This window comes from Ranitomeya variabilis, chromosome 2, assembly GCF_051348905.1.
Source record: "Ranitomeya variabilis isolate aRanVar5 chromosome 2, aRanVar5.hap1, whole genome shotgun sequence".
NCBI lineage: Eukaryota > Metazoa > Chordata > Amphibia > Anura > Dendrobatidae > Ranitomeya > Ranitomeya variabilis.
The window spans coordinates 382,744,483-382,769,983 of NC_135233.1; the positions used below are offsets into that span (position 1 = coordinate 382,744,483).

The 25,501-nt window shown below is 49.2% G+C and overlaps 4 protein-coding genes across 15 annotated transcripts in view; 2 read left to right on the top strand and 2 right to left on the bottom strand.

The window, feature by feature from the left end:
- RGL2 (ral guanine nucleotide dissociation stimulator like 2) overlaps nt 1–8,019 on the top strand; it is a 26,895-nt gene extending 18,876 nt beyond the window's left edge. For 6 of the 9 annotated variants that reach the window (XM_077286208.1, XM_077286210.1, XM_077286212.1 and 3 more), the window contains 13 exons: nt 1,343–1,607; nt 2,138–2,356; nt 2,697–2,800; nt 2,893–2,977; nt 3,049–3,114; nt 4,074–4,148; nt 4,291–4,323; nt 5,808–5,929; nt 6,105–6,203; nt 6,281–6,377; nt 6,475–6,741; nt 6,914–7,022; nt 7,377–7,906. In XM_077286208.1, coding sequence (XP_077142323.1) covers nt 1,343–1,607; nt 2,138–2,356; nt 2,697–2,800; nt 2,893–2,977; nt 3,049–3,114; nt 4,074–4,148; nt 4,291–4,323; nt 5,808–5,929; nt 6,105–6,203; nt 6,281–6,377; nt 6,475–6,741; nt 6,914–7,022; nt 7,377–7,567 — 1,732 coding nt within the window. In that variant the 3' untranslated portion in view covers nt 7,568–7,906. Of the gene's footprint in view, nt 1–1,342; nt 1,608–2,137; nt 2,357–2,696; nt 2,801–2,892; nt 2,978–3,048; nt 3,115–4,073; nt 4,149–4,290; nt 4,324–5,807; nt 5,930–6,104; nt 6,204–6,280; nt 6,378–6,474; nt 6,742–6,913; nt 7,023–7,376 lie in introns of all 9 variants that reach the window. The other 3 variants (XM_077286211.1, XM_077286214.1, XM_077286216.1) reach the window with 3 other exon arrangements.
- Nucleotides 7,993–13,964, bottom strand: PFDN6 (prefoldin subunit 6). 3 transcript variants are annotated; one of them, XM_077286222.1, is made up of 5 exons: nt 13,809–13,964; nt 12,669–12,732; nt 12,165–12,235; nt 8,636–8,760; nt 7,993–8,273 (listed from the first exon to the last, which is right to left on the bottom strand). In XM_077286222.1, exons 2-5 carry the CDS (start codon nt 12,730–12,732, stop codon nt 8,153–8,155), a joined length of 381 nt encoding a protein of 126 aa, XP_077142337.1. In that variant the 5' UTR covers nt 13,809–13,964; the 3' UTR covers nt 7,993–8,152. The 3 variants fall into 3 exon arrangements, with proteins under 3 accessions (XP_077142337.1, XP_077142338.1, XP_077142336.1); XM_077286223.1 differs by having other exon boundaries at nt 12,669–12,757; nt 13,809–13,873; XM_077286221.1 differs by lacking the exon at nt 13,809–13,964 and adding an exon at nt 13,714–13,785.
- B3GALT4 (beta-1,3-galactosyltransferase 4) lies at nt 13,866–23,222 on the top strand. 2 transcript variants are annotated; one of them, XM_077286218.1, is made up of 2 exons: nt 13,866–13,993; nt 17,677–23,222. In XM_077286218.1, exon 2 carries the CDS (start codon nt 18,068–18,070, stop codon nt 19,124–19,126), a length of 1,059 nt encoding a protein of 352 aa, XP_077142333.1. In that variant the 5' UTR covers nt 13,866–13,993; nt 17,677–18,067; the 3' UTR covers nt 19,127–23,222. The 2 variants fall into 2 exon arrangements, with proteins under 2 accessions (XP_077142333.1, XP_077142335.1); XM_077286220.1 differs by having other exon boundaries at nt 13,873–13,993; nt 17,680–23,222.
- The window catches only part of WDR46 (WD repeat domain 46), a 10,180-nt gene continuing 7,851 nt past the window's right edge, over nt 23,173–25,501 (bottom strand). Inside the window, exons 10-16 of the mRNA XM_077286217.1 lie at nt 25,380–25,479; nt 25,148–25,301; nt 24,686–24,833; nt 24,508–24,602; nt 24,286–24,381; nt 23,924–24,037; nt 23,173–23,543 (exon numbers count right to left, since the gene is read on the bottom strand). Coding sequence (XP_077142332.1) covers nt 23,436–23,543; nt 23,924–24,037; nt 24,286–24,381; nt 24,508–24,602; nt 24,686–24,833; nt 25,148–25,301; nt 25,380–25,479 — 815 coding nt within the window. The 3' untranslated portion in view covers nt 23,173–23,435. The remainder of the gene's footprint in view (nt 23,544–23,923; nt 24,038–24,285; nt 24,382–24,507; nt 24,603–24,685; nt 24,834–25,147; nt 25,302–25,379; nt 25,480–25,501) is intronic.

A 25,501-nucleotide genomic window follows, 5' to 3' on the forward strand; every position in this document is an offset into this window, starting at 1 on the left:
CTTTGCGTTCCGGTGTCCTTGTATTCCGGGGGTTCCTCTGTGCTGTCTGCGCTTGGCTCGCTGCTTATTCCGGTGACTGGGCTTTTTACCATTTACTTTCCGGTGGCTGGGCCCATAACCTGTTAGCCGGAGTATTACCACAGCAGCGCGTGTTACTTCATATAAGCAGCAGAATCCAACGTAAGGCAAACTGTGTTTAATATATGCAGCTTGAACTGGAACAAAATAAGAAAGCTTTGACAGTAACTACCGATATAATCTAGTCCATGTAACACATGTCTCTCTGTGAAGGAAACAGCAGCAGACTGATGCAATCAGTGAGTGTCCTCTGACCTTTTTTTTTTTTTTACAAACTTTAACAATCACAGCATAGCTGACAAATGAACACTCATAGACATTCAATGCAGACTACAACAGGAATGGAGTTGTTGCATTTAAACTTATTCCAACAGTGATTAACTCAAGTTTAATCATATAAAGGGGAAATGTGTGTGTGTGTGTGTGTGTGTGTGTATGTGTGTATATATATATATATATATATATATATATATATATATATATATATATATATATATATATTATGCCTAAGACAAAATGGAGTCCAGCACATGGTGGGCTGAGTGTGCTTGCAGGCCATGTATGAGGTGCACACCTTAGGTATATGGAGCCGTTCATGGCGGTTTTATGTTCCTTTATCTTTAATATTGTTTTGTTGAATTATGGACGTAATTACCGTTAGACTATGGAGTCGCACGTGAGACCTTAACAGACCGCATCAACATGAAGAAAAGACCCTGTACTGCACATTATAATTGTGAAAATCGGTATTCAATATCTTATTTCTGCCCTGAGATACCATTACTTGAAGTTACAGGCCCAAAGCCTGAGGCTGCACCAATGATAGACTCTGACAACAGGCCCTGGTTTCCATGAGGCGCAGGGTTGTCATGGAGACTGTGTGGATTCAAGTCACCAAATACATTGAGGTGTAAACACAGAGCCAGGAAGGATGTAGGTGGTGATCTGAATCCACACCGGGTCTCCATGAAGACATAATATACCCTGATAAATCATTGCCTCTGCACCCTCGTATACAGTTCCCCTCTTCTCAGTAGTAGGGGAGATCATTGCCTCTGCACCCCCCTATATAGCGCCCCTCTTCTCAGTGATGGGGGACATCATTATGTCTGCACCCCAATATAGAGTCCCACTCTTCTCAGTAGTAGGGGAGATCATTGCCTCTGCATCCCCATACACAGCTCCCGTCTTCTCAGTGGTAGGGTACAGTGCATTATGTCCAGCAGTCGCCATCTTGTGCCAAGTCCTCTGTCTCTGTCCTCAGTGTCAGCGGTCTCTTCTGTGGCTGGATGTCTCAGTATCCTGAGGACTTTATATTACTGGACCAGGAGCTGAGGGAAGAACTGACTCGCTGCTTCATAAGCCTGAAGAAGGCAAATTTGGTCACAAAACTACAGGAGGTGACTGTCAGGGAGCGGCCGGTGCCAGCAGCCGGTGCCTCGTTGGAAGAGGACGACCACTACGACCCCTTGGATGTCCTGACGTTCCAGGCCGGATATGTGGCCGAGCAGCTGACCTGCCTGGAGGCGGTGAGGACTTTTCTCTACTCTTTCTTAAAAATCTATACAGTAAAATTCCTTGAGTACAAGATGGCGTCTTTAGGTCGAGGCTTTGACAATTCTTGGAGTAATGCAAAGTTACGACCACCTTATCCCTATCGGGTTACAACAGCATGGGGGGGACCCAATGATCGGATTATGGGGGGAACCACAATGTGGCACAGTTTTTGGTTAGCATCAAAGGATGGAAATATTCTCTTACTCCAGCTTCTTTATGACCCGAGACATGGAAAATGATTGATTACTCTGGACGATCAGATGTGATTAGAACAAATAAACATAGGAATCTTGAGAATGTTATCAGAAATTCTGCCATTTATTTATTTCTAATTCTTTCTCCGTGATCCTGAGAAATTCCAGGTCTTTTCATTCTGTTCCGATGATCAGACTTTCTGGATTACTGGAATAAATGGATATCACTACTGTCGGAGAATTGACAATTAGTTATTATAAGACTCTTGCTCCCGATCTCGTCTTATTTTATTTTTTTTTTCTTGCAGTCTCTCTTCCTAAGAGTCGTCCCACATGAGTGCCTGGGGTCTGTGTGGTCTCGAAGAGACAGGGGAGGAGACCACTGTGACCGATGCCACTCTGTCAGAGAGACCGTCCGCCACTTTAACCGCCTGTCGGGGGCTGTGACATCTTCATGTGTTCAAGACCCTCAGCTGAAGCCTCAGCAGCGGGCGCGGGTGATTGAGAAGTGGGTGAGAGTGGCTGAGGTGAGCGGAAATCTCCCTAATATGTGGCAGAAGTGGTGGGTTCGGAATGATCAAATATTCTGGACTATCGGAAGGTCATAGACTCGTTTATAAAACTCACTTGTGAGGTTGAAGGAAACCTAAATAATTCTACAGCCCTGGACTTTCTCACAATGTCGTGCCATAGGTTGTAGTAATGTAAGTCTGTGGGATGTTGGAGTCCAGACCCCATATAACGCATTATTGCCCCTTCATATTGGAATTTGTTGACCGTCCGAGAGCACAGACCGCCGGCATGAGCGTTTGAATATTTTTTTAATGTGGATATTTCCTGTGACACTTTTTTTTTCTTTTATTTCAGGAATGCTGGAACCTCCGGAACTTCTCCTCGGTCTACGCCATCCTCTCGGCCCTGCAGAGTACGTCCGTGCACCGGCTGAAGAGAGTGTGGGCCGAGACCTCCAGGTGAGGCCGCCCATCTAAATCCTATTTTTCTGCGTGCCGCCATTGTTGTAGACTTGAGAAATCAAGATATATTGTGTTGTGATGTCACTCAGGGAAATCCAGCGCAGTTACCAGGAGATGAGCGAGGTGTTTTCTGAGAAGGACAACTACGCCCGGATGAGGGAGCTGCTCTTCCAGGTGAGCCGTCGCCTCTGGTCTGTGTGTCCTCGGCCAGAATAGCTCCTCATATAACACAGCCTTCTGTTCAGTCTCAGGATACGTCTGATGTGACCATCAAAAAACACTCCCCGCGCTCCAGAGACCCACGGGCTACGGTAAGCCTCATTACGTCTGTACTGTGGGGATGGGAGAACATACGCCGTCCTAGACGTCACGTTGCCGTGAGCAGTCACTGACTCAACATGGCGTGAGGTTTCTGAAAATGTTCTCATCACTATGTGATCCTTCCCTTTTTCTCAGACTTCTGTGGGTAGAAGAGGAAGTGCTGACTGTGGGTGTGAGATCTCTGTATATGGCCGGTGTACAGTCACATCATAGATGTATATGTCACCACAATCGACAATAGCGAAAATAAAAATATGACAACCCCTGATCCTCACAAATAAACCCTATTTATGGGGTCTGCATAATCATGCCATACAGTGAACACATAATGCCCGATTTATCAAGACTAGTGATGAGCGAATATACTCATTACTCGAGATTTCCCGAGCATGCTCGGGTGACCTCCGAGTATTTTTTAGTGCTCAGAGATTTAGTTTTCCTCCCCTCAGCTGAATGATTTACATCTGTTAGCCAGCTTGATTACATGTGGGGATTCCCTAGCAACCAGGCAACCCCCACATGTACTTATACTGGCTAACAGATGTAAATCATTCAGCTGCGGCGATGAAATCTAAATCTCCGAGCACTAAAAAATACTCATAGACCACTGGAGCGTGCTCGGGAAATCTCGAGTAACGAGTATATTCGCTCATCACTAATCAAGACCAGTGAAGTTTACGCCAGTCCTGATCAGGAGGCGCACTGGAGTCAGACGCTCCCGATTCGTTAAGAGGCGTGTGTGAATCCTGCGTGTCTGAGCACTAGCATGTGCCGCACCACAAATCTTATTCCAGTAAGGAGCGCTCATCATGCCCCAGGTCTGCCAAGTTGGTCAGAGCTGGGCAAAAATGGCACGAGAATACCAAAAGTTGCAACATTTTAGCATGGCCTCATTTTGCGCCAACATTTTGTGACTTTTCAAATGTGACTTTTCTCGTCCTCTGCACAGGGGGTCATCCCGTACCTCGGAGTCTTCCTCACTGACCTTGTTATGCTGGACTCCGCCATCCGGGACCAGCTGGAGGTGCGTCTTCTTTATTGAACTGCCATATGTCTCATATTGTGTGATCAGGCATTATGGTCGTTGTTTGCGGTTTCTGGGACCCTGAGGGGCTCATGGTTGACGATAGGATGACAATTTATGATTTTCTCTTTGTCGATTTCAGAATGGATACCTGAACTTTGAGAAACGCAGGAAGGTGAGTGCAAACTCTTCTATGTGGAGACATCTACATAGCATTAAAGGGGGCCATCAGCTAAACGGACACGTATGCTATGGGGGTTTTCAGCTTGGCATAAAGGTCCTAATTTTGATGATGACGGTAATACGGCTGCGTGGCTTTCCGGCTGCTGGTGATCACATTATTGTACTGGTGCAGAGTATTGGCTGCTGCTCTCGATCGCTGATGGGTTTGTATAAAAACACAGGAATCGGATTTACAACAAGAAAAATGAGCAGATTGTAGAGCAGAAGAGCGGCCTGTGATGGATGATTAGACTTCATCCCCATATCGGAGCAACTGTGAAGAATATTGGAGATATAATTTCATGCAAATCATTTGTATCCTATCTGATATGGGATTATAAAACCTCCTTCAGTGTGCAGCTAGCTCAGCCAGTGGGGTCAAGCCTCAAAGGCTATGAGTGACAGATCTCACACCTTGAGTCAGTTCAGAGCAGAACAAAAGGCTTGCTTGCCATGTGGATCCAAACCATCTGGTCTAAACTACTTTGTTGAGTCAGCTATGATTTTATAGGGAGAATATGGACTTGCCCTATGTCATGGCCACACACCGGTTATATTACTGAGATCCTCAGAATCGCGAGCCGCTGGCTGGGTCTCAACCCGTTCTAGGGGATAAAGGCTAGTGTATGGCCATATGATCCCTCTTTCTGTGATGCATGTGGTTCACTTCAGAAGTGAGGGGCCACATCTAGTAAAGGACCTAGAAGCCAGCTGGCAGCCCATGCCCCCGCGGCCCAGTGCACCCATAATCTAACATTACTCGGTAACTGACATTTATTCTGCTTATATCTTTTGACCTACCGCTATCTGTATTTGCACATCTATTATATATTTGTAACCATCGTGCATATAGTTTGTCTAGTGTGCCCTTAAAGTGATTAAATATATAATTTAACCTTGGGATGCTCTTTTATCCTGATCCATGAATCCACACGTCTATTTCTTGGTTTAACTTCCCATGCTACCGGGACTGGTTTCTGGTCCAATATAAGCCCGATCCATTAACAGGATTATATCTAACGAGGAACTGGTGGCAGTTGTACCAGGATGGCAGTGCTGTTTCACTGGGGCTAGTGAAAAGGGCCTCTCAGGGTTGTGAGTGAGTGTGGTGCCACTTCACTGACTTCGTGGGCCACATCCTCTCGCTCCCTGTGGGGACAAGGGGTGTCTGTAAAACTGTATGAAGTTGAGCCAGGCAGGTGGCGAGGTGCGGGTTCGTCACAGGGGGTAGCAGCGGTGGGATTCTGTGTGATCTCTCACCTGTCGTCTTTCACAGCAACTATAGGACAATAAACAATCCACACTGGTTCACATGGATTGCGCCTGTTTATGCCTATTTTATAAGACTTCGCCCTCTTTGGACCCGGAGTTCTCCACTAATGAGCAATTCTCAATGACTTGTTTCTTCTCTGCTTTTTTTTTCTTCATGATCTACAGGAGTTTGAGTCGCTTTCTCAGATCCGTATTCTGCAGACTGTCTGCCTGGGATATCGCTTCACTCCAGATCCGCACTTCGCTGGCTGGTTCCAGAAACTGCGTTTGATCAGCGAGGATGAGAGGTAAATAATAAAAGGAATATTGAGGGCAGAGAACTAAAATATAGTGTTTCATAGCCTGACAGCATAGTCACAAACCTTAAAAGAGCAGGCGTGTTCTGCTGATTGTGACCCTACACATTACACCTGGGGGTAGACATGTCTGATTACTGGGCATTTATCGTGTCGTCTTTTCCAGTTACCGACTCTCATGTGACATCGAGTCGAATCAAGATGCAACTGTTACAACACCGCCCAACACGGTGAAGCCGACGGTGATCATCACACACTGCACCGAGTGAGCAGAAATCCAGCAAATTCACTCCAATGTTCACAAGCACATTACGCTGACCACTGTCTGCCTCTCTCTATCAGGCTTCTGGCCTCCATTGCTGCACCTTTTGGCCCCGGCATGCACTTGGTGTCCTGGGATACACCCTGTGAGCGGCTGATGACACCAGGCCTCAGTGCGGTATGGACACTTTCCACCATTTTCCTTTGGGATTAATAACATTTTGTACTACATATTTATTCATAAAGGCCTATGTCCATTATCCATCCACTCATAGCAGCAGAAGAGCCCTTCAGTGCCAGCCCTGGACACACAAAGCTCTCCAAAACCAGCGCACCAAGGCTTCCTGACCCCGGCGGTCACGGTGCGGACACACAGGCGCTCTGCATCGTGTGGCAGTCCTTTAAATATTGCGCTGCAGCACAGCGCGTCTTCTGAGAGCATCACTGAGCAAGGAAAATTCCCTGACTCCACTGCAGATTTCCGCATCATCCGAGCTCGCGTGGAGCCGGCAGAGGAGAACAGCGTGTACAAGAGCGTGCGGGTGAGGAGACTGACTAGGTGCAGGGGCTTCTATAATACCAACATGTACAGTGGCCGCCGGATCTCCTAGCACGCCACAGTGGCCGTCAGGTCTCCTGGAACGCTACGGGGGGCCGGGGCACAGTTTTGTTTTTTCCAGCATTCGCTATAATCAATTTGATCTTGAGTTTCAGATCAGCAGTCAGGAGAAAGCTCCCACCGTGATTGACCGGATCATCCGGAAACATCATGGGATCATCCAGGGGCCACAGGAACTTGTTCAGCTGTTGCCGGGGAATAAAGGTGAGATTCTACATGTCTGATGCTGATATAGAGCTGTATCCTGGCCTTTACCAGCCGGTGACATCACACTCAGCGCTATAACATGTAATATGGCCACATTTTACAAGATGTGTATATACTATAAGAAGAAAGACAGCTTTGATGTGAAAGCATCTACTATAGAGACTGGAAAGAGGAGCATAGCTGCCACATCAGACAAGATCGGGGGTCGCAGACCCCTCTTCTCAGCGTGGGTGTGGGGTATGTTCCTATGTAATGAGACATTCTCCTGAGGTCTTATGTGCTAACATAACTGCGGAGAAATATGTTGCACATGTTTGTCTTCACTAACCCAGGTAATATCTGATCCTACAGAGCTGCTCATCCCAGGGACTGCAAATGTCTTCTACGCCATGAGTGCTGCCAGCTTGGATTTCCTGGTCCGTCCACATCTTCCCGCTGCGGCCCCTCAACCTGAAGCGCGGCATCATCTGAAGGCACAAGTCCATGCCACCTATCCCAAAATCAAGGCCAAAGCTGGAGACTTTGCCAAGTCCCTCTTCTAGTATCTACTTGTAGGACTGACGCTACATAAGGACATTTCCCATCCCAGTGGGGGCTACTGGTTTGTTATTTGGGGGGCCGTGGCCCTCTAGCCACAATTGCACGTGGTTTCATTCTGATGTTGCAACACCAATAACTTTCTTTTGGCTGACGAGAAACGACGCTGCGAGAACTGGGGCAACCTACAGTCAGGCGGTGACACTGCTCTGCAGGAAAAGTGCTGCTCAACCCTCCATACACTATCATGAAACACTATGTACTGTTACTACGAGGCCGGATCTGTTTGTATTTCTCTGTTATGTTTTATCTGATATATTTAAAAAAACAAAGTATGAAACTACAAGTCTCAGCATGCTCTACTAGCCCTGCATGGTTACAGTGTTTCAGTGTTTATAGCTTCAAAACATTCAGTAGCCAGAACACAATATGGTATCCTGCGACGGTTTAATAAGTCATCTGCACAAAACAACAGCGTTCCCCCTCCCCCGGTGATAAGCCGTAAAATAAAGAGTGAGCCCGTGTGACCAGGGGAACATTACAGGCCCCGTCCCTCCAGTCTATAAATAATGATAAAGGTAGAGCGGCTCTCAGGCCTTCACTGCCCCCTTGCCCTGTGCCCGCTGGTATTCCTGCTGCAGCTTCGTCAGAGACGTCCGTTGTTCTTCTGATCGCTGCTCCAGGTCTTTCAGCAAAGTTTCATATCTCTTACTGTGAAAAGGAAGAAGAGGGAAAACGATGATGAATACACTTACAGGACAGTGAGAGAGAAGGCTGCGGATGACGGGAGAATATGTGCCACTGATAGAAAAGGGACTTCACCAACCAGAGAAGTCCCGAACTATAGAAGGTGAAACCTGCTGAATGACAGTCAGAACTCGATACAGATGGATCTGCAAATTCTGACCATATTCAATGTCTGTCCCCATCGAGGATAAAGAAGCTAAACTGAGAAATGAGCAGATCCGGACGAGCCAGCCTGAGAGAAGACGAGGAAAGAGGTGGAACGTTCTCCACACTACACTGCCAGCTGACTGGTACATATGTGACACACCGTGTATAGATCTACTCACATCTCGCCATTTATATACTGCAGTCTCTTGTCAACCGTGGACTTGGCCTCCTCCAGGTCTTGTTTCACCAGCACCGGCCCGATGAGCTTATACACCGTGTTACTGTCATCCAGCAGCGCCAGCTCCTAAAATACAATGTAATTGTAGAAAATACAAGAATTATTTAACATCCTAACCCCCCATAGTAAAACAATGCGGAGAATGAATAATTCTGGTTACAACAGGAGTCTGGACTGGGAGGAATAATATAATCTGGTTTGTACAAGCTCAGTTACAAAAACAAACATTGAGATTTTGTAAAATGTTAAAAAATAAAAAAGGAATGATTATATGGCATAGATATTTGACATACAGTTGAGCGAATTTCTTCAGGTCCCCGCTTATTCGGCAAGATATAACCCTTACCGAATAAGTTGCCGAATAAGCGGGGACCTGAAGAAATTCGCTCCACTCTAATCGGACAACCAACCCTGAAACACAGGCACACTCATACTGGTTGGGTGTGAATGTGTCCTCAACTGTAAGAAGGGAACAGTCCGCCAGCAGTCACCTCTGGTGTCCATCATCTCACATATTGAAATTCCACAACTTCTTTTACCTGACATTTGTGAGACGAGAACCAGCAGCTCATACACATCAGATCACTGACTTCTATCACACATTTATTGTATCAGATAAAAAGGAAAACAAACAAAAAAGCTTCCTGTTATCGCCCGTCGGACGCTGCGTCCCTGCCCTGTGTCTGGAATTTACTCAAGTGAATGGGGCAAAGCTGCGATACCTGATGGCTCCTGGGGACGATTCTGGATAAATATCAACACTGCGTCCCATACCCGCTGTAACAACAAGTGGGAAAAATGACTAATAGGTCTCCTATCGCTTTAAAATGCCACACAGAAAATCTGTCATTGTGGAGCTGCTTGCTGTCCACAGTGGGAATAACTAAACACGGAAGCCCAGCGTCCGCCAGATGTCCATGTGCCACATGAAACAAGTTATTGGCAGAGACAAACCCTAAGTGCAGGAGGAGATGGCCCGTGTGCTGCCCGGGAGGGGACGGCGACCCGTGTGCTGCCCGGGAGGAGGAGGCGGCCCGTGTGCTGCCAGGGAGGAGGAGGCGGCCCGTGTGCTGCCAGGAAGGAGCAGGCGGCCCGTGTGCTGCCCGGGAGGAGGAGGCGGCCCGTGTGCTGCCCGGGAGGAGGAGGCGGCAAGTGTGCTGCCCGGGAGGAGGAGGCGGCCCGTGTGCTGCCCGGGAGGAGGAGGCGGCCCGTGTGCTGCCCGGGAGGAGGAGGCGGCCCGTGTGCTGCCCGGGAGGAGGAGGCGGCCCGTGTGCTGCCCGGGAGGAGGAGGCGGCCCGTGTGCTGCCCGGGAGGAGCAGGCGGCCCGTGTGCTGCCCGGGAGGAGGAGGCGGCCCGTGTGCTGCCCGGGAGGAGCAGGCGGCCCGTGTGCTGCCCGGGAGGAGCAGGCGGCCCGTGTGCTGCCCGGGAGGAGCAGGCGGCCCGTGTGCTGCCCGGGAGGAGCAGGCGGCCCGTGTGCTGCCCGGGAGGAGCAGGCGGCCCGTGTGCTGCCCGGGAGGAGCAGGCGGCCCGTGTGCTGCCCGGGAGGAGCAGGCGGCCCGTGTGCTGCCCGGGAGGAGCAGGCGGCCCGTGTGCTGCCCGGGAGGAGCAGGCGGCCCGTGTGCTGCCAGGGAGGAGGAGGCGGCCCGTGTGCTGCCCGGGAGGAGGAGGCGGCCCGTGTGCTGCCAGGGAGGAGGAGGCGGCCCGTGTGCTGCCTGGGAGGAGGAGGCGGCGGCCCGTGTGCTTCCTGGGAGGAGGAGTCGGTGGCCCGTGTGATGTCCGGGATGAGGCACTGCTGGCAATTTACAGTTCCAGTAAAGTGCTAAACTTGCAGTCATTTGGGCACACAACTTTCTTTAACAACGGCCATCACAGGAAATCCACCATCATATACTTTACTAAAGAAATCTCAGGTAACAGGAGTGAGGGACACCATTTTACAGGTAACGACAGAGAGACCCCATCAAGTCTGCACTACCTGGATAACACAATTAATCCAGTGAGGTGTGCAATACCTCAGTTCACCAGTGGAGGCGCTGTGAGAAAACTGAACACTTGCTGATACATTTCTCCACAGCTGAGCACTTGGGGTGACAGGAGCAGGACACCCCCCAGTGATCGGCTCATTACAGGGGGGTGGGCCTTTTATGAAAATTCACTTCTATGGGACAATGCTGCAATACCCCGATAAATCACTATTTTTTTTCCAGTTTGCCATATTTATTAAAGACGCATTCCCGTATTTGTGACTGGCGAGTGTCAGTACTCTGTGCACCCCGTTATTCTCAGTATCAGTGGGGTTCACAGTCAGTGTTGGGCCCCATTTACTGTTCGCTCCTGGTCACCTGGCCGTGCAGTTAGCTACTTGTACAATAGAGGCGAGGGTGCCGGTGCGCAGGAAAGCAGCAGCACCGGATCGTGACAATTAGTGGTGGATGAAGCTCTTCTCTCACATTAGATGTTTTTCCTGCTGTTTCCATCTACAACTCACCGGTATCGGCCAATTACATCATCGCCACCAGTGATCTGTACACCGCACAGTGCAGAGAGATCACAGGCTGCGTGTATACCCGGCATCTCTGCATAGGGAATCCCTCCGAGGCCATTACTGATGTCTAGGATCCCCAGCAATCAGACAATGAAGCCGCGGGATCCTGCACTTCTGAGCAGTACAGACGAGCGCATCGATGAGAGCACATACATTACTGGCCTTCTGCCCTATGTGTGGAGGGTGGGCAGGGGTTAAAGGGAACCTGTCACCCCCAAAATCGATGGTGAGGTAAGCTCACCGTCATCAGGGGCTTATGTACAACATTCTGTAATGCTGTAGATAAGCCCCCGATGTTACCTGAAAGAGGAGAAAAAGAGGTTAGATTATACTCACCCAGGGGCGGTCCCGCTGCGGTCCGGTCAAATGGGTGTCTCAGGTCCGCTCCGGCGCCTCCTATCTTCATTCCATGACGTCCTCTTCCGGTCTTCCCGGCGCGGCTCCGGCACAGGCGTACTGATTTGCCCTGTCGAGGGCAGAGCAAAGTACTACAGTGCGCAGGCGCCGGGCCTCTCTGACCTTTCCGGCGCCTGCGCACTGCAGTACTTTGCTCTGCCCTCAACAGGGCAGACATAGTACGCCTGCGCCGGAGCTGCGGCGTAAAGACCCAAAGAGGACGTCATGGAATGAAGATGGGAGGCGCCGGAGCGGACCTGAGACACCCATCGGACCCGGACCGCCCCTGGGTGAGTATAATCTAACGTCTTTTTCTCCTCTTTCAGGTAACATCGGCGGCTTATCTACAGCATTACAGAATGCATTACAGAATGCTGTAGATAAGCCCCTGATGACGGTGAGCTTACCTCACCATCGATTTTGGGCGTGACAGGTTCCCTTTAAGCATTCTTTCTACTTTTATCTCTGCCCAGTCGGCCCCTGAAGACTCAGAGACCCCATGAGGGAGAAGACGCATGAGGTCACTCACATCTTTCACGATGTTGTTCTCGGTGAGCTGAACCTCGAGCTTCTGTCGCACGGACATGTTGCTGCTGATATCTGCAGAAAGAGGATGGTTCTGATCTGAGTGTAATTTCCAGGATAAAATGATTTGTTCACCTTTATGACCAAACAAACAAATAAAACACAAAGCAAACATTGCAAAATCTTGAATAAAATGTATGCCACCGTTTATGTGTCCTCATGGTTACAGACTAACATCACTCCTCTGTTGTCTGATGGTCGCCATTCTCTTTCCATCTGAGAGTTTGTTGCTTAAATTCAGTAGAGGACAGAAGGAGCGGAGTAACAGGACTGCGGACCCCGGCTACACAGGGCTTGTGTGTAGTCTGTCACCATGGAGACAGGTTTTTATAGGAGCTGAAGTCAGAAGATAATGATTTTCCCTTATACTCATTAGTTACCCATCCTCATAACATGATGACAGGGTCCCCCTCCGCCCCATCATGCGCCTGTGGTCGCCCCCATTTACCTTTCTGCACCTGCTGGTATTTGGTGACCTCAGCCTGCAGCTTCTCCTGTAACTGCGCCGCCATCTGGGAGCAGAGAGAACCGGATCAGCTATAAACACAGATCAATCTTAAGAATCTTGCGGGAGCATCGGGGCCGGGAGACGCGGTAATGAGAGAGCACAGATCGTTAGTGCGGGGTCCAACAAGATACGTCATTATTTGTGAGCAAAAACCAGGAGAGGGTGAGAAATGCAGGAGCGGCGACAGGTCTGTATTATACTTCTCCTCCTTCCACTCCTGGTGTTGGCTCCAAACACTGATCGTGTGAACGCGGCCGAATGTACACGGGCTGAAACATCACAAGACTCAGAGGATAGGACCCCACCAGTCATGTCTGCGGCCCCCTGTCATCCCCAGCTGGGGTCACATCCCGAATACTAAGGGACTCCATCCGGAGAAAAAAGCGGATGTGGTTGTCGCTACTATGGGGGAGGGGAGCCACAGTTATTGCAGCTATGGGGGGCGGAGAGCCCTGCTTGTCGCTGTTATGGGGGGAGGGGAGCCTTGGTTGTCACTGATATTGGTGGAGGGGAGTCCTGCTTGTCGCTGTTATGGGGGGCCCTGGTTGTCCCTTTTATGGGGGGGCAGCTTGTCGCTGTTATGGGGTGGGGAGCCCCGGTTGTCGCTGTTATGGGGGGCGGGGAGCTCTGGTTGTCGCTGTTATGTGGGGCGGGGAGCCCCGGTTGTCGTTGTTATGGGGGGTGGGGACCCCTGGTTGTCGCTGTTATGGGGGGCGGGGAGCCCCGGTTGTTGCTGTTATGGGGGGAGGGGACCCCTGGTTGTCGCTGTTATGGGGGGCGGGGAGCCCCGGTTGTCGCTGTTATGGGGGGAGGGGACCCCTGGTTGTCGCTGTTATGGGGGGCGGGGAGCCCCGATTGTCGCTGTTATGGGGGGCGGGGAGCCCTGGTTGTTGCTGTTATGGGGGGCGGGGAGCACCGGTTGTCGCCATTATTGGGGGAGCCCCGTTTGTCACCGTTATGGTGGGAGGGGAGCTCCTGGAGATACCATATACACAAATAACGTGTGTTGTGCTGGGATCTGTAGTTCTCCCACGCCCGCACATTCACACCTCCGCTCGCGGTAACGACGCGTTATTTTACCGTTTCTCCGTCCTGCAGCGTGCCGTGCAGTTCTCAAATGTCACCCGGAAATAGCTACCCACTTCCGCCTTCAGCGGTCACCATGGAGACAGCCTCGCCCACATATCTCGGCGCAACTTTATTGTGCTGAAGAGAAAGAACAATGAACAGAACAACAGAGCGAGGACTGCGGAGCGGAGAGGAAGGTGAGAGCTGGCGCGGCCGTGCGACCCCCGGAGCTCCCTTACCCCGGTGTTACCCCCCCCTCACCCCGGTGTTGCCCCCCCCTCACCCCGGTGTTGCCCCCCCTCACCCCGGTGTTACCCCCCTCACCCCGGTGTTGCCCCCCCTCACCCCGGTGTTGCCCCCCCCTCACCCCGGTGTTGCCCCCCCTCACCCCGGTGTTGCCCCCCCCCTCACCCCGGTGTTGCCCCCCCCTCACCCCGGTGTTGCCCCCCCCTCACCCCGGTGTTACCCCCCCCCCCCCTTACCCTGGTGTTACCCCCCTCGCCCCGGTGTTACCCCCCCCTTACCCCGGTGTTGCCCCCCCCCTTACCCCGGTGTTGCCCCCCCCTTACCCCGGTGTTGCCCCCCCTTACCCCGGTGTTACCCCCCCCTTGCCCCGGTGTTACCCCCCCTCACCCCGGTGTTGCCCCCCTCACCCCGGTGTTGCCCCCCCCTCACCCCGGTGTTGCCCCCCCCTCACCCCGGTGTTGCCCCCCCCTCACCCCGGTGTTGCCCCCCCCTCACCCCGGTGTTGCCCCCCCCTCACCCCGGTGTTGCCCCCCCCTCACCCCGGTGTTACCCCCCCTTACCCCGGTGTTACCCCCCCTTGGGGGGGGGCACAATCTCCATGTATAGGGCTCTGTGCGCCCCTCATGTCCCCCCATGTCTGTATGGACCCGGGGACAGGAAACAGGCATCAGATAGAGAAGTGCGATCCGTCACTGCACAGAACACGTCTCCTCCAGAGTGCAGAGGTGGCGGCTTTACACCTCTCCATCCGACACTCGGCCTTGTGCTTGGTGATGTACGGCTGCAGGCGGGGGCGCAGTTATGTCACTCTGCAGTTATGGGGTCAGCAGAGCGGTGGTGACTTTTCTGCCCTCAGCACTCGGCCCCCCGCTCTGTAATGTTACAGGTCTCCACTTCGTGGCTGAGTTGCTGCGGTTCCTTCCACTTCTCAGTAATGTCAATCATCAGGAGATGGGGGAAGATAGGGAAGAATTGTAATAGACGGACTTGTTACCCCGCTGGTATCAGTGGTCTCTGCCCCACCGGCCGGCCATTCTGTCACATGGTAGTAAAGAGAGAGGACATGAAGGGTCCGGATGGTAAATACCGGGGGGCTGGAGGTTATACAGAGGGGACCAGAGAGACAATGGGACTGAATGAGAAGCTAGAATGTCCTGCCTCACATATCTCCACGTTTTAAGGCAGCGTTCTGCAGCTGTTACCCTGCCCTGACAGCTGCCGTGCTGGGCCTTGCAGTTCCACAAGAATTACAGCCTGTCCTGTAGTGTATACTGAGAGGAGGAGATCAGACAGTCCCGGCAGGGTCTGTACACGGGGTCATACTGGCTGCACAGATTTCCTCCACCATTCGTGTCTCCTTGTGCCATCCGCCTCCATTTCTTCATGTTGCTGCTGGATTAGTCCCGTTTCGCCCTCATTCCTGAACTCTTCGCGCGGCCGCAGGTTATCAGGAGCCGCGCTCTGCCAGATCAAACCTGGGTGTTGTCCCGGCCGTGGAGTTTGTGTAATTACAGCTTGTTCTTCTTCATTTGTTTGGTTCGCGCTTTGTAAGATCTCCGCTGCTGGTGGCGACATTCACTGTTTGCCCTTTAGATTTAGAATACTCGTTCGGATCTGGTCACAGCTGAGGGTTTGTTACACTTGTATCTAGCAGACAATCCTGTGTGGGATCCTGGCTGGGACATTTTACCTGCACTGATACATTGTAACATATAGAACGATGACTGTCGGCTCAATAAGTCACAGAGGAGTTAACGCTTCAAAAGATTTCCAATTTAATGAACAGCCGACATAGTGGAACATACAGACATCAAATCATCCCACGTTTCGGCACCATTGCCTTTATCAAGGGTGTTTATTAGTATTTAAACAAAAATAAAAAATAAACCTAGTATGATTAATATCATCATTATAGAACTGACCAAAATAGTCCTGGTGCTTAATACAAAAACAAGGAAAAAACATAAATCAATGACCAGCGGCTGCGTATATCCACCTGGACAAGTAACATACCGAAGGAAGAAGATCAGATGGATTGATCTGTATGTTCCACTATGTCGGCTGTTCATTAAATTGGAAATCTTTTGAAACTTTAACTCCTCTGTGACTTATTGAGCGCCGACGGTCATCGTTCTATATTGTTTTCCTTTTCCTTCAAGCACCATCCTATTATACATAGAGTGCACCACTTCTGACCAACTTTATTTGTGATACATTGTAACAAACAGCATTCAGGGCGGACTGTATGGTTACATTCGCCTGTTGTAATCGCATCTGGGGTTTTGCCAGAATATTTCCGAGGAGAGTCAGCACAATTTTCTGAGAATCGCAGTAAATGTCAGATGTGAATCATCGGTTTAAGTTCACTTGCAGCTGGATATGATTCTGAGCAAGATGTGAGTCTGGATATAAATAAGTTCTGCATTGACAGCAAGCGCAGATCTGCAGTATGGAGAGGGGCTCCTCTTTCACGCGTCCTGGTGATTTCTGTACAGGAAAAACCAGTACTGGTGAGATCTATGGTCCGTGAGACACTTACCGGCGCCAGGGAAGAAGTGGTACAGTTCCCACTGTTCTCAGGCGCCGGCGGCTAAAGGCAACTGTCATCATTGTCACCTGGTCTCCCTGAGATCAGCGCAACCAGGCAACAATAATGGGAGTTGTACTCAGGAGCAACTGTGTACATCCTGTATAAAATTAATAACTAAATAAAATAAATGGCGTGGGCTCTTGCAGAATTTTCATAACCAGCAGGTTATGAAGGGAAAGCCCACCGCTGGGGGCCGATGTTAATAATCTGGGACAAGAGACAATACCTCATAAGGTTCCAGGCTATTAATAACAGCTCACAGCTGTTTACTTCGCCTTTCTTGGTGAATTTACGGGGGACCCTAGAACAAAAATGAGTCCCCCCCTATAAATTTAAACCAGCAAAGGCTAAACAGACAGTTGTGAGGCTACCAACCTCCGCTCTCAGCTACAACTGAAATGGTGCATCCATAAGATGCATCAAATCTGACACTTAGCCTCGTTCTACCCACTTTGCACTGTGACGGTGGCAAGTTGGGTTAGTATTTGCAGGGTTGATGTCATCTTTGTATTGTCAGGTGACATCAAGCTCAGAGGTTAGTAATGGAGAGGCGTCTATAAGACCCTCCATTACTAACCCCATAGTCATATTGTAAATAGACACCCAGTCCTTTATTTGAAATAATACAAAACACCCTGTTTAACACATTTATGGAAAAATAAAAACACAGTTATACTCACCTTGCAACCATTCTATTTAAGCCCTTGTCTCCAGTAAGAAAAACAAAACAAAAACCACCATATCCCTCACCTTTCCGACATACTGTCCCACGCCGTAATTTATCTCAGCGATAACTGCTGTACAACCTGAACTGTGCCAAGATGCGACCGTCCAGGCTGAAGAGCAGGATACAATTAGGTGCTGCAAGTGCGATTACAGTGACGAGTTGTGACACTATAGAGTTCACTGCTGGTCATTGTAGGTGCTTTTTTACACTTGACTGTGAGAGACACGATGAACTTCGGTGGACTGCATACGAACAGAACAAACGGACATGCAAAGGAGGTGTTATGTGCAGGCACTGACTATGTTTGTGTTTTTCAGCAGAGCTCAGTGCCATCCTCTGTGTGTGGCTCCCAGGACTGATCGTATGAAGATGAGGACGTCTCCTGGGCTCCACCATCCTAAGATGAGGACATCTCCTGGGCTCCGCTATCACTAGATGGGGACAGGTCTTGGCTCCACCATCACTAGATGAGGACTTCTCCTGGGCTCCGCCATCACTAGATGAGGACGTCTCCTGGGCTTTTCTATCACTACATGAGGATGTCTCCTGCACTCTGCTATCACTACATGAGGACGTTTCCGGGGCTCCACTATCACTAGTTGAAGACGTCTCCTGGACTCCGCTATCGCTGGGTGATGACCCTGGCTGCACCATGTGGCAGTAATAATTATTCCACATCCGATCTGTGATATCTGAGACGACGCCATCATGTTCCCATGTAATGCCGCCTTCCTTCGCCTGCTGTTCATCCACCGCCGGCACCACCGTTGGCTGCTTATTTTCTTTGTACTCTGTCTGATCTTTTTCCTCAGTGTCTCGGGATATCTGGAAGAGTTCCTCTCTGGGTTTCTTTCCATATTTTACTCCACACCTTCTCATGTGTCTGCTCCTCGAGTCTTGAATGTTCCTATACCCCCGTTCTTACTTTCTCCCGCCAGTGCCTGCTCCTCACCTCCGTTTCTACTGATCTTGGTGTCCAGCGCACCTTCCCATAGAGACAGAAGGGATGCGATCCGTCAGACGTGGGGGAGTCTCACTTCTTCCACCGCCTCCTCTTCTCTCACACTCTTCATCCTGGCTGTACCAAAGTCACCGGATGAAAGGGCGGCTTTGATACACGAGGCGGTGACACACAGAGACATCATCCAAGCCAATTTCACAGACTCCTACCAGAATCTGACTCTAAAGACTATCACAGGGCTGACGTGGGCACTGGAGAAATGCCACGGCACCAAGTACCTACTCAAGACCGATGACGACGTTTTTGTCAACACATTGTTTCTGACTCAGTTCTTAAGAAGGGTGAGTGGTCTCCAGTACATGGGGCGGCTGCACTGGCACGTGAGCGCAAACCGGGACCCTGACAGTCGGCACTACGTATCGGAGGAATTGTATGGAGGCAACTACTTCCCTCCTTACTGCAGTGGCACCGGCTACATCTTGTCTCATGAAGCCGCTGCTCTCCTCCTGGAGCAGGTCAGGAGTGGACCATGGGTGGCAGTGGAGGATGTGTATGTTGGGATCTTGGCCCATGCGGCTGGAATCGCTCCCAGACATGTGGCAAAAATTTCAGGATCCATGTCCGTGCCGCACAGCACCTGCTGCTATCGAACCATGTTCAACTCTCATGGGATGACGCCGAAGGGCATGCAGGAGGCGTGGAATATGCTAAAGGAGGCAGAGAGCCACTGGTGCCCCTCGCTGGCATTGCTTTACTGCAGATTGTTTGGGCAGCATGTAGAGCAGGGAGGGGACGGGGTTCAGTAAAGACGGACCCTCATCTGGAGGGAGCAGAATGCTTTATCATGCTTCATTGGATTTGATGTTAGAGTTAATTTTCAGGATACCTCAGTAGTATGGTGGCACACGGAGTGACTTTACCTCTGCTAAGGCTGGCATCAGGGGTCCCGATAATAATACTGATTAGCTGCGTTTACAACTCTTTTTCTCAACGCACTGACATAACGTGACTCTGGCCTCACACACTGTCATTTTATGCCATGGACAAATCGGCCACAAAATCGGATCTGTGAAATATAAACTGCATTGTTGTTGTAGAGTATAATTATACAGTCATGGTCAAGTGTCGACACCCTTGAAATTGTTACAGAAAATTAAGTATTTCTCCCAGAAAATTATTGCAATTACACGTTTTCTTTATACACATGTTTATTTCATTTGTGTGTATTGGACCAACACAGAAAAGAGAAAAAAGGCAAACTAGACATAATTCCACACAAAACCCCCAAAATGGGGTGGACAAAATTGTTAGCAACTTTCCAAAATTGTGGGTAAACAACTTTGTTTCAAGCATGTGATGCCTGTTCAAACTCCCCTGTGGCAAGTAACAGGTGTGGACAGCATGAAAATCATACCTGAAACCAGATAAAAAGGATAGAAGTTGACTCAACCTTTTGCATTGTGTCTGTTTGTGCCGCACTAAGAATGGAGAACAGAAAGATGAAAAGGGAACTGTCTGAGGACTTGTAATGTTGAGTGTTGATATTTTACAACAATTTTGGTTCTCAAGTCCATTTCCTGAGATCTTGATGTTTCTTTGTCTATGGTCCGCAACAGAAAAATTGATGAAAGCTTGCAACGCAGAACCAATCAAGTTCTAAAGAATTTCAAGCTGTCTTGCAGGCTTAGGGTGCATCAGTGTCAGAGTAAACTATCCGTCCACATGTCAAAGGAATGAAATGTTATGGCAGGAGACCCCACTGCTGAAACCGACAAAAAAGTATGTGAATAAGCCAAAATCCTTCTGGGAAAGTGTCTTGTGGACACATGAAAGAGAGAGCTTTTGGTAAAGCACATCATTCTACTGTTGACTGAAAAAAAACACAGTACCCACAGTCAAATATGGTGGAGATTCAAAGATATTTTGGGTTTTACTGCCTTGGGCACTGGATGCCTTGACTGTGTGCAGTGTAGTGCCCAATATCAGAATGCTGGGTTTACGTCCTAGGTAATGGGTCTTCAAGCAGGACAATAACTCCAAACATACATCAAGAAGCACCCAGAAATGGATGGAAACAAAGCACTGGAGAGTTCTGAAGTGGCGTCAATGAGTCCGGATCTAAATCTCATTGAACACCTGTGGAGAAATCTTAAAATTGCTGTTGGGAGAAGATGCCTTCGCATATGAGGGACCTGGAGCAGTTTTCAAAAGAAGAGTGCTCCAAAATTCCAGTTGAGGGATGTAAGAAGCTTGTTGATGGTTATAGGAAGCGATTGATTGCAGTTTTTCCCATCTGCATAACAGCACCATACGAGAGAGATAGGATCCGCCCTCAAGGACAGGAAACCTACAAATTTAAATGGCAGAACCTCTCTTCCGCTTTAGTGGTTTCCTGTCCTGGGGGAGAGACGTACAGTCCATGGGGATTCCGGATTCTAACTTCTTCCTCTGGGGGGATAGATCAGATAAATCCCCGATGTGCCAGGTCTGGAGCACATCCTTTAAGTTCCCCTCTCACCTGCTCTGCCCACAGGAGGGTGAATCGGTAGCGAGATTTCCTGGCGGATAATAAAGTAGTGAGGGAACGCACCGACCAGAGTGTCTTAGGAGATGAAAACATCACCCTTCTATCCTGAGGGCTGCAGTATGATGCATGCAGGGGACAGTGGCCGGCGTCACCTCCGGGTGCATGGCATAGGGGGGTTATTTATTGCAAAGGGCGTGCAACCAAATATTAAGTTAAGGGTGCCAACAATTTTGTCTGGCCCATTTTTGGGGTTTTGTGTAAATTATGTCCAATTCGCCATTTTTTTTCGATATTCCAATACACACACAGGAGATAAACGTGTGTAACTGCAATAATATTCTAGGAAAATACTTCATTTTGTGGAACAATTTCAAGGGTGCCAACACTAGGCTATGACTGTATGTTGGTGCACACAGCGGCTGCTGCACTGTTTGGTCCATGGACACTTGAAGGGAAACGGGATCTCCGGAGATAGTCAAGCGCCCGGCTGCTCTTCAGCACTTCTATAAGAATGAATGGAGCGGATGTGCACATGATCGACCACCGCTCCATTCACACAAGGCTCCTCACAGCCCCGATTCTAGGGATCTGTGGCGGTCCCAGAGATCGGAAAGTTCTCCCCTGGTGAATACCTCTTTAGTATATGTGCCCACCCTGTTTTATAGTCCCCCCCCCCCCCCCATCTGCTGTCAGGGCACACGGTGACTGTCACATCACACTGTAATCTAACACAAGATTTCCACTTATTATGGAGCCGCGTGAACGAATCTTCAGCTGTTGTGTGGTGATAATGGAGGATTTCTCACCTCCCTGTGATTGTCTCATACGGTCCGTATAGTGCTGATACTGTGCGGGATCATTCTGATTTTATTATATTTGATGTCGGGTCTGAACACATCAATGAGGTCACAATTTCTACAATAAGCGTCTGTCTAATTTATAATGATGTACAATAACAAATTATATTGTGGTGCTGTGTTTGTTACTTTGTGGGGTCCAGAGTGACCGCCCCCCCCCCATGGACACAATTTATAACATTCGCCCAATCTGTCAAACTTTGTGCGTTGCCGATAAACCTGTCACATGTTCAATAATAATAATGTATTAATAATTGACCAGGGCCTCGCAGCATTGGGTACTGGTACCAGTTTACTTCAGAAATATATGTATATATTTTGCATTGGGACAAAAAAAAGCCATAAAGCCTCTTATGTGCATATACTGTGCTAATAAAAATATATAGATTTCAGAGGGGGAGGACTAACACCCCACGATCAATGCATTATCCATATGGCGCAGCTCCTCTTGCAGTCGGCTCATATTCTCCCATCTTGTGTGTTCTGCACTGATGAAAATGTATCATGGGGGTCGTCCAGGATTTGGGAGGTGTACACACTGGTTGTGTGGTTGGTACAAAATTAGTAAGGTTTCTATTATTCCTCGTAGGGTTGCTATGAGATTTAGGAGGTATATATTACGCCCTATGGGGTCGGTCCGGTTTTGGTAAGGTCTCTATTATTCCATGCGGGGTCTGTATGGGATTAGTAAGGTTTTGATTATTCCTCGTAGGGTTGCTATCAGATTTGGGAGGTTTATATTACTCCCTATGGGGTCGGACCGGGTTTGGTAAGGTCACTATTATTCAATGTGGGGTCAATAGGGGATCAGTACAGTTTCTATTATTGCATGTGGGGTTGGTATGAGATTTGGGAGGTTTATATTACTCAATACAGGGTCTGCCCCATTTTGGTAAGGTCTCTTATTTCACATGGGGTCAATATGGGATCAGTAAAAGTTTCTTATTATTGCTTGTGGGGTCGATACAGGATCAGTAAGGTTTCTATTATTGCATGTGGGGTTGGTGTGAGATTTGGGAGGTTTATATTACTCCCTACAGGGTCTGTCACAGTTTGGTAATGTTTCATTCGTTTCACATGGGATCAATTCAGGATCAGTGGTTTCTTATTATTGCTCATGGGGTTGATACAGGATCAGTAAGGTTTCTTATTATTGCACGTGACATCGGTCCGGGATCAGTTAGGTTTCTATTATTCCACATGGGGTTGGAATGAGATTTGAGAGGTTTATATTACTCCCTGTGGGGTCGGTAAGGTGACTATTATTCCACGTGGGGTCAATGCGGGATCAGTAAGGTTTCTATTATTCCACATGGGGTTGGAATGGGATTTGAGAGGTTTATATTACTCCCTGTGGTGTCGTTGCGGGCCCAGTAAGGTTTCTATTATTGCATGTGACATCGGTCCGGGATCAGTAAGGTTTCTTATACTCCAGGTACTGTCTTCCATTAATCATGGTCTCTGGATCTTGTGCTTTGTCCTGTATTTATTACGTATCTTATTAAACATTATTCCATATTCTTTTTCTCCCCGAGTTTCTGTGAATCGCAGGATGATGAATGTGAAATATAAAACATATATACAGAGGGGACGGTGAAGCTTCGTCTATCAGATTTTCTCACAGAGTCTCTGAACAGTAAGGTCATAATTATTATTTTTTTGGGGGGAGGGGATGACCACGTTCCCACCTAACCCCAGACAGTAAAGCGTCCTCAGCAGAAATGGGGGGCTTCACTTCTTGAATCTGTCCAGGGTGGACCTCAGCCCTTGCTGGACTTCTGTCGCGTCGCTGTTGTTCTTCGCCGTCTCTCGCTCCTCTATACTCTTTTTGATCTCAGCCTGTGAAAGCAGAATAACAGGAAAGTTACCAGATGGAGATGAAAAGCAACTGCGATCTAAAGATTCTCAAGCAAAGTTTGTTTTTTTTTTTCTCTGCAATGATCGAGAAAAATAAATTGTATTACATGAGCGGGTGCCCAGCTGCTGTAAACTGCCTATTACCACGGGTGGGATTGGCCGTATCCTACGTGTAAGAGGCCAGGACGCATCAGCTTCTGGCTCATAGGAGACAAATCAGAGGACCCCAGTCATTTCTCAGTGGGACATGGGGGGGCTGCTCCATAGAATGGTGCTAAGAGTCGTGTCCATGATGCATGAAAGCAGTAAATAAGCGGAGCCTGTGTCCGATACATATGATGCCACCGGCCAACAACACTTACCCTCTTCTCCTGGATCGCCACTTTCTTCTTTCGCTTCAGCACATTCCCAGTTGAACTCCGACCTTTTAGTTTACGGCGAGGAGCAAAACGAGTCTTCTCATAAGGATCAAAGCCCTGAGGAAAGAAACGATGTAAGACACTAAGTGCTGTATGAAGAGGGGTAGGACATGAGGGGCCATGTTCCATCATCTGCGATTAGAGGCCATTACCTCTATACACAATATAATCTATACATCTGTATAAGTAACGGGTGACGAGGCTGAAGACCTTGGAGATGGGGTGTAGTCACTGGGGGGCCACATGTTAGGTAACGTGTCTACAATGGAGAAGGCGCCTTAAGGGATAAGGCAGGGTCCTCTTACCATGCGTTCCACTTGTTCCTTGCGCTTCTGCTCCATAGTGATGTTATCGACCTCTCCGAGCTGAGTGGGATCCAAAGTGATGAGCTCAGGCTGAATCTGAAGGATAAGAAAGGATGTAACGATCGCTTGTCAGTACGGGGCTCGCCAAGACCATGGATGTACGAAGGCAATGTGACCCTAATCCTCACAGAACGAGGTTCTTCCAAGCTCCCAGGACATTACCTTTTCAAGCAGAGCCTTGACCTCCCATTCCTGTCGCTGCTTCTTGGTTTCATAGGGGTTACACTCCAGACCATCGAAGTTTGCTTCTCCCGCACCTGTAAGCAGATAGTGGATGATTCTTAAGATGTAGGAGACATAGTGCGAAGTGGAAAGACCAAGATGAAGAGGCAACTCTGACCTGGCACAATCATGCTGGTGAAGCCTCCTCCATGTCCGATACCCAGGACATCTTCATAGGGGCAGAACTGCAGCCCGTGGATCGGAGCCTTCACCGAGAGACACATGTACGGGGAGCGCGGAGCGGAGAGGTGCGTGTCCTTATAAACCTGGGGAAATGCAGATTGTAGAAGTCAGCCGAAACACAAGTCACACCGACGCCTCAAAATATGAAGGTTTATTTAATTTGTTTGCTAAATGTTTTTACAATATACAACCAATAAAATAAGAGAAAAATAAGATGGGGGGCAATGGGGTCAGGGTGCCAGGGATTAGGGTGGCGGGCAGCATGGATATCTTAGGGATGAATGACGAGAAGACCCAACTCATTGGAAAAGAGGTTCCGAAGCTGCCAGGCAGGCTCCTGGGGATACGCCATATCTATGAAGATATAGGAGCACCCCTTTAAGCTTCAGTAACTTACCTGCACCACGTTACCAACTCCTGCAGCCAGCAGCCCTCTCTGACTATGGCACAGAGACCCTGCGCCGAGGGGTAGGAGACACGACTGCAGAGGACGGTAGGTTCGGAGGTCATAGATTGTCATCTTCCTGTCTGTGCCTGAAGACGCCATGTACCTGTCCGAGAAAAAAGGAAATTGTAATAAGCAGCACAAGGAGAGGGGATCATTAGGAAAACGGGCAGCTTCCACCTACATCCCAGTCTTGTCGATGCTCAGGGCCCGGACGGCTCCATTATGACACAACATCTTCACTAGAGGCTCCTTAATAGTCGGGCTCCAGAGAGAGACGGTCCCTGTGATGGAGAGTACAATGAA

What these genes read in the sequence shown, in the direction of transcription:
- PFDN6 (XM_077286221.1), bottom strand. An exon ending in ATACCAGCAGGTGCAGAAAG is followed by an intron (nt 12,236 to 12,668) that starts GTAAATGGGGGC and finishes CTCTTTCTGCAG; the next exon opens with ATATCAGCAGCAACATGTCC. An exon ending in AGAACAACATCGTGAAAGAT is followed by an intron (nt 8,761 to 12,164) that starts GTGAGTGACCTC and finishes ATTGTATTTTAG; the next exon opens with GAGCTGGCGCTGCTGGATGA.
- B3GALT4 (XM_077286218.1), top strand. Translation starts at nt 18,068, where the DNA reads ATGTTCCCATGTAATGCCGCCTTCCTTCGCCTGCTGTTCATCCACCGC.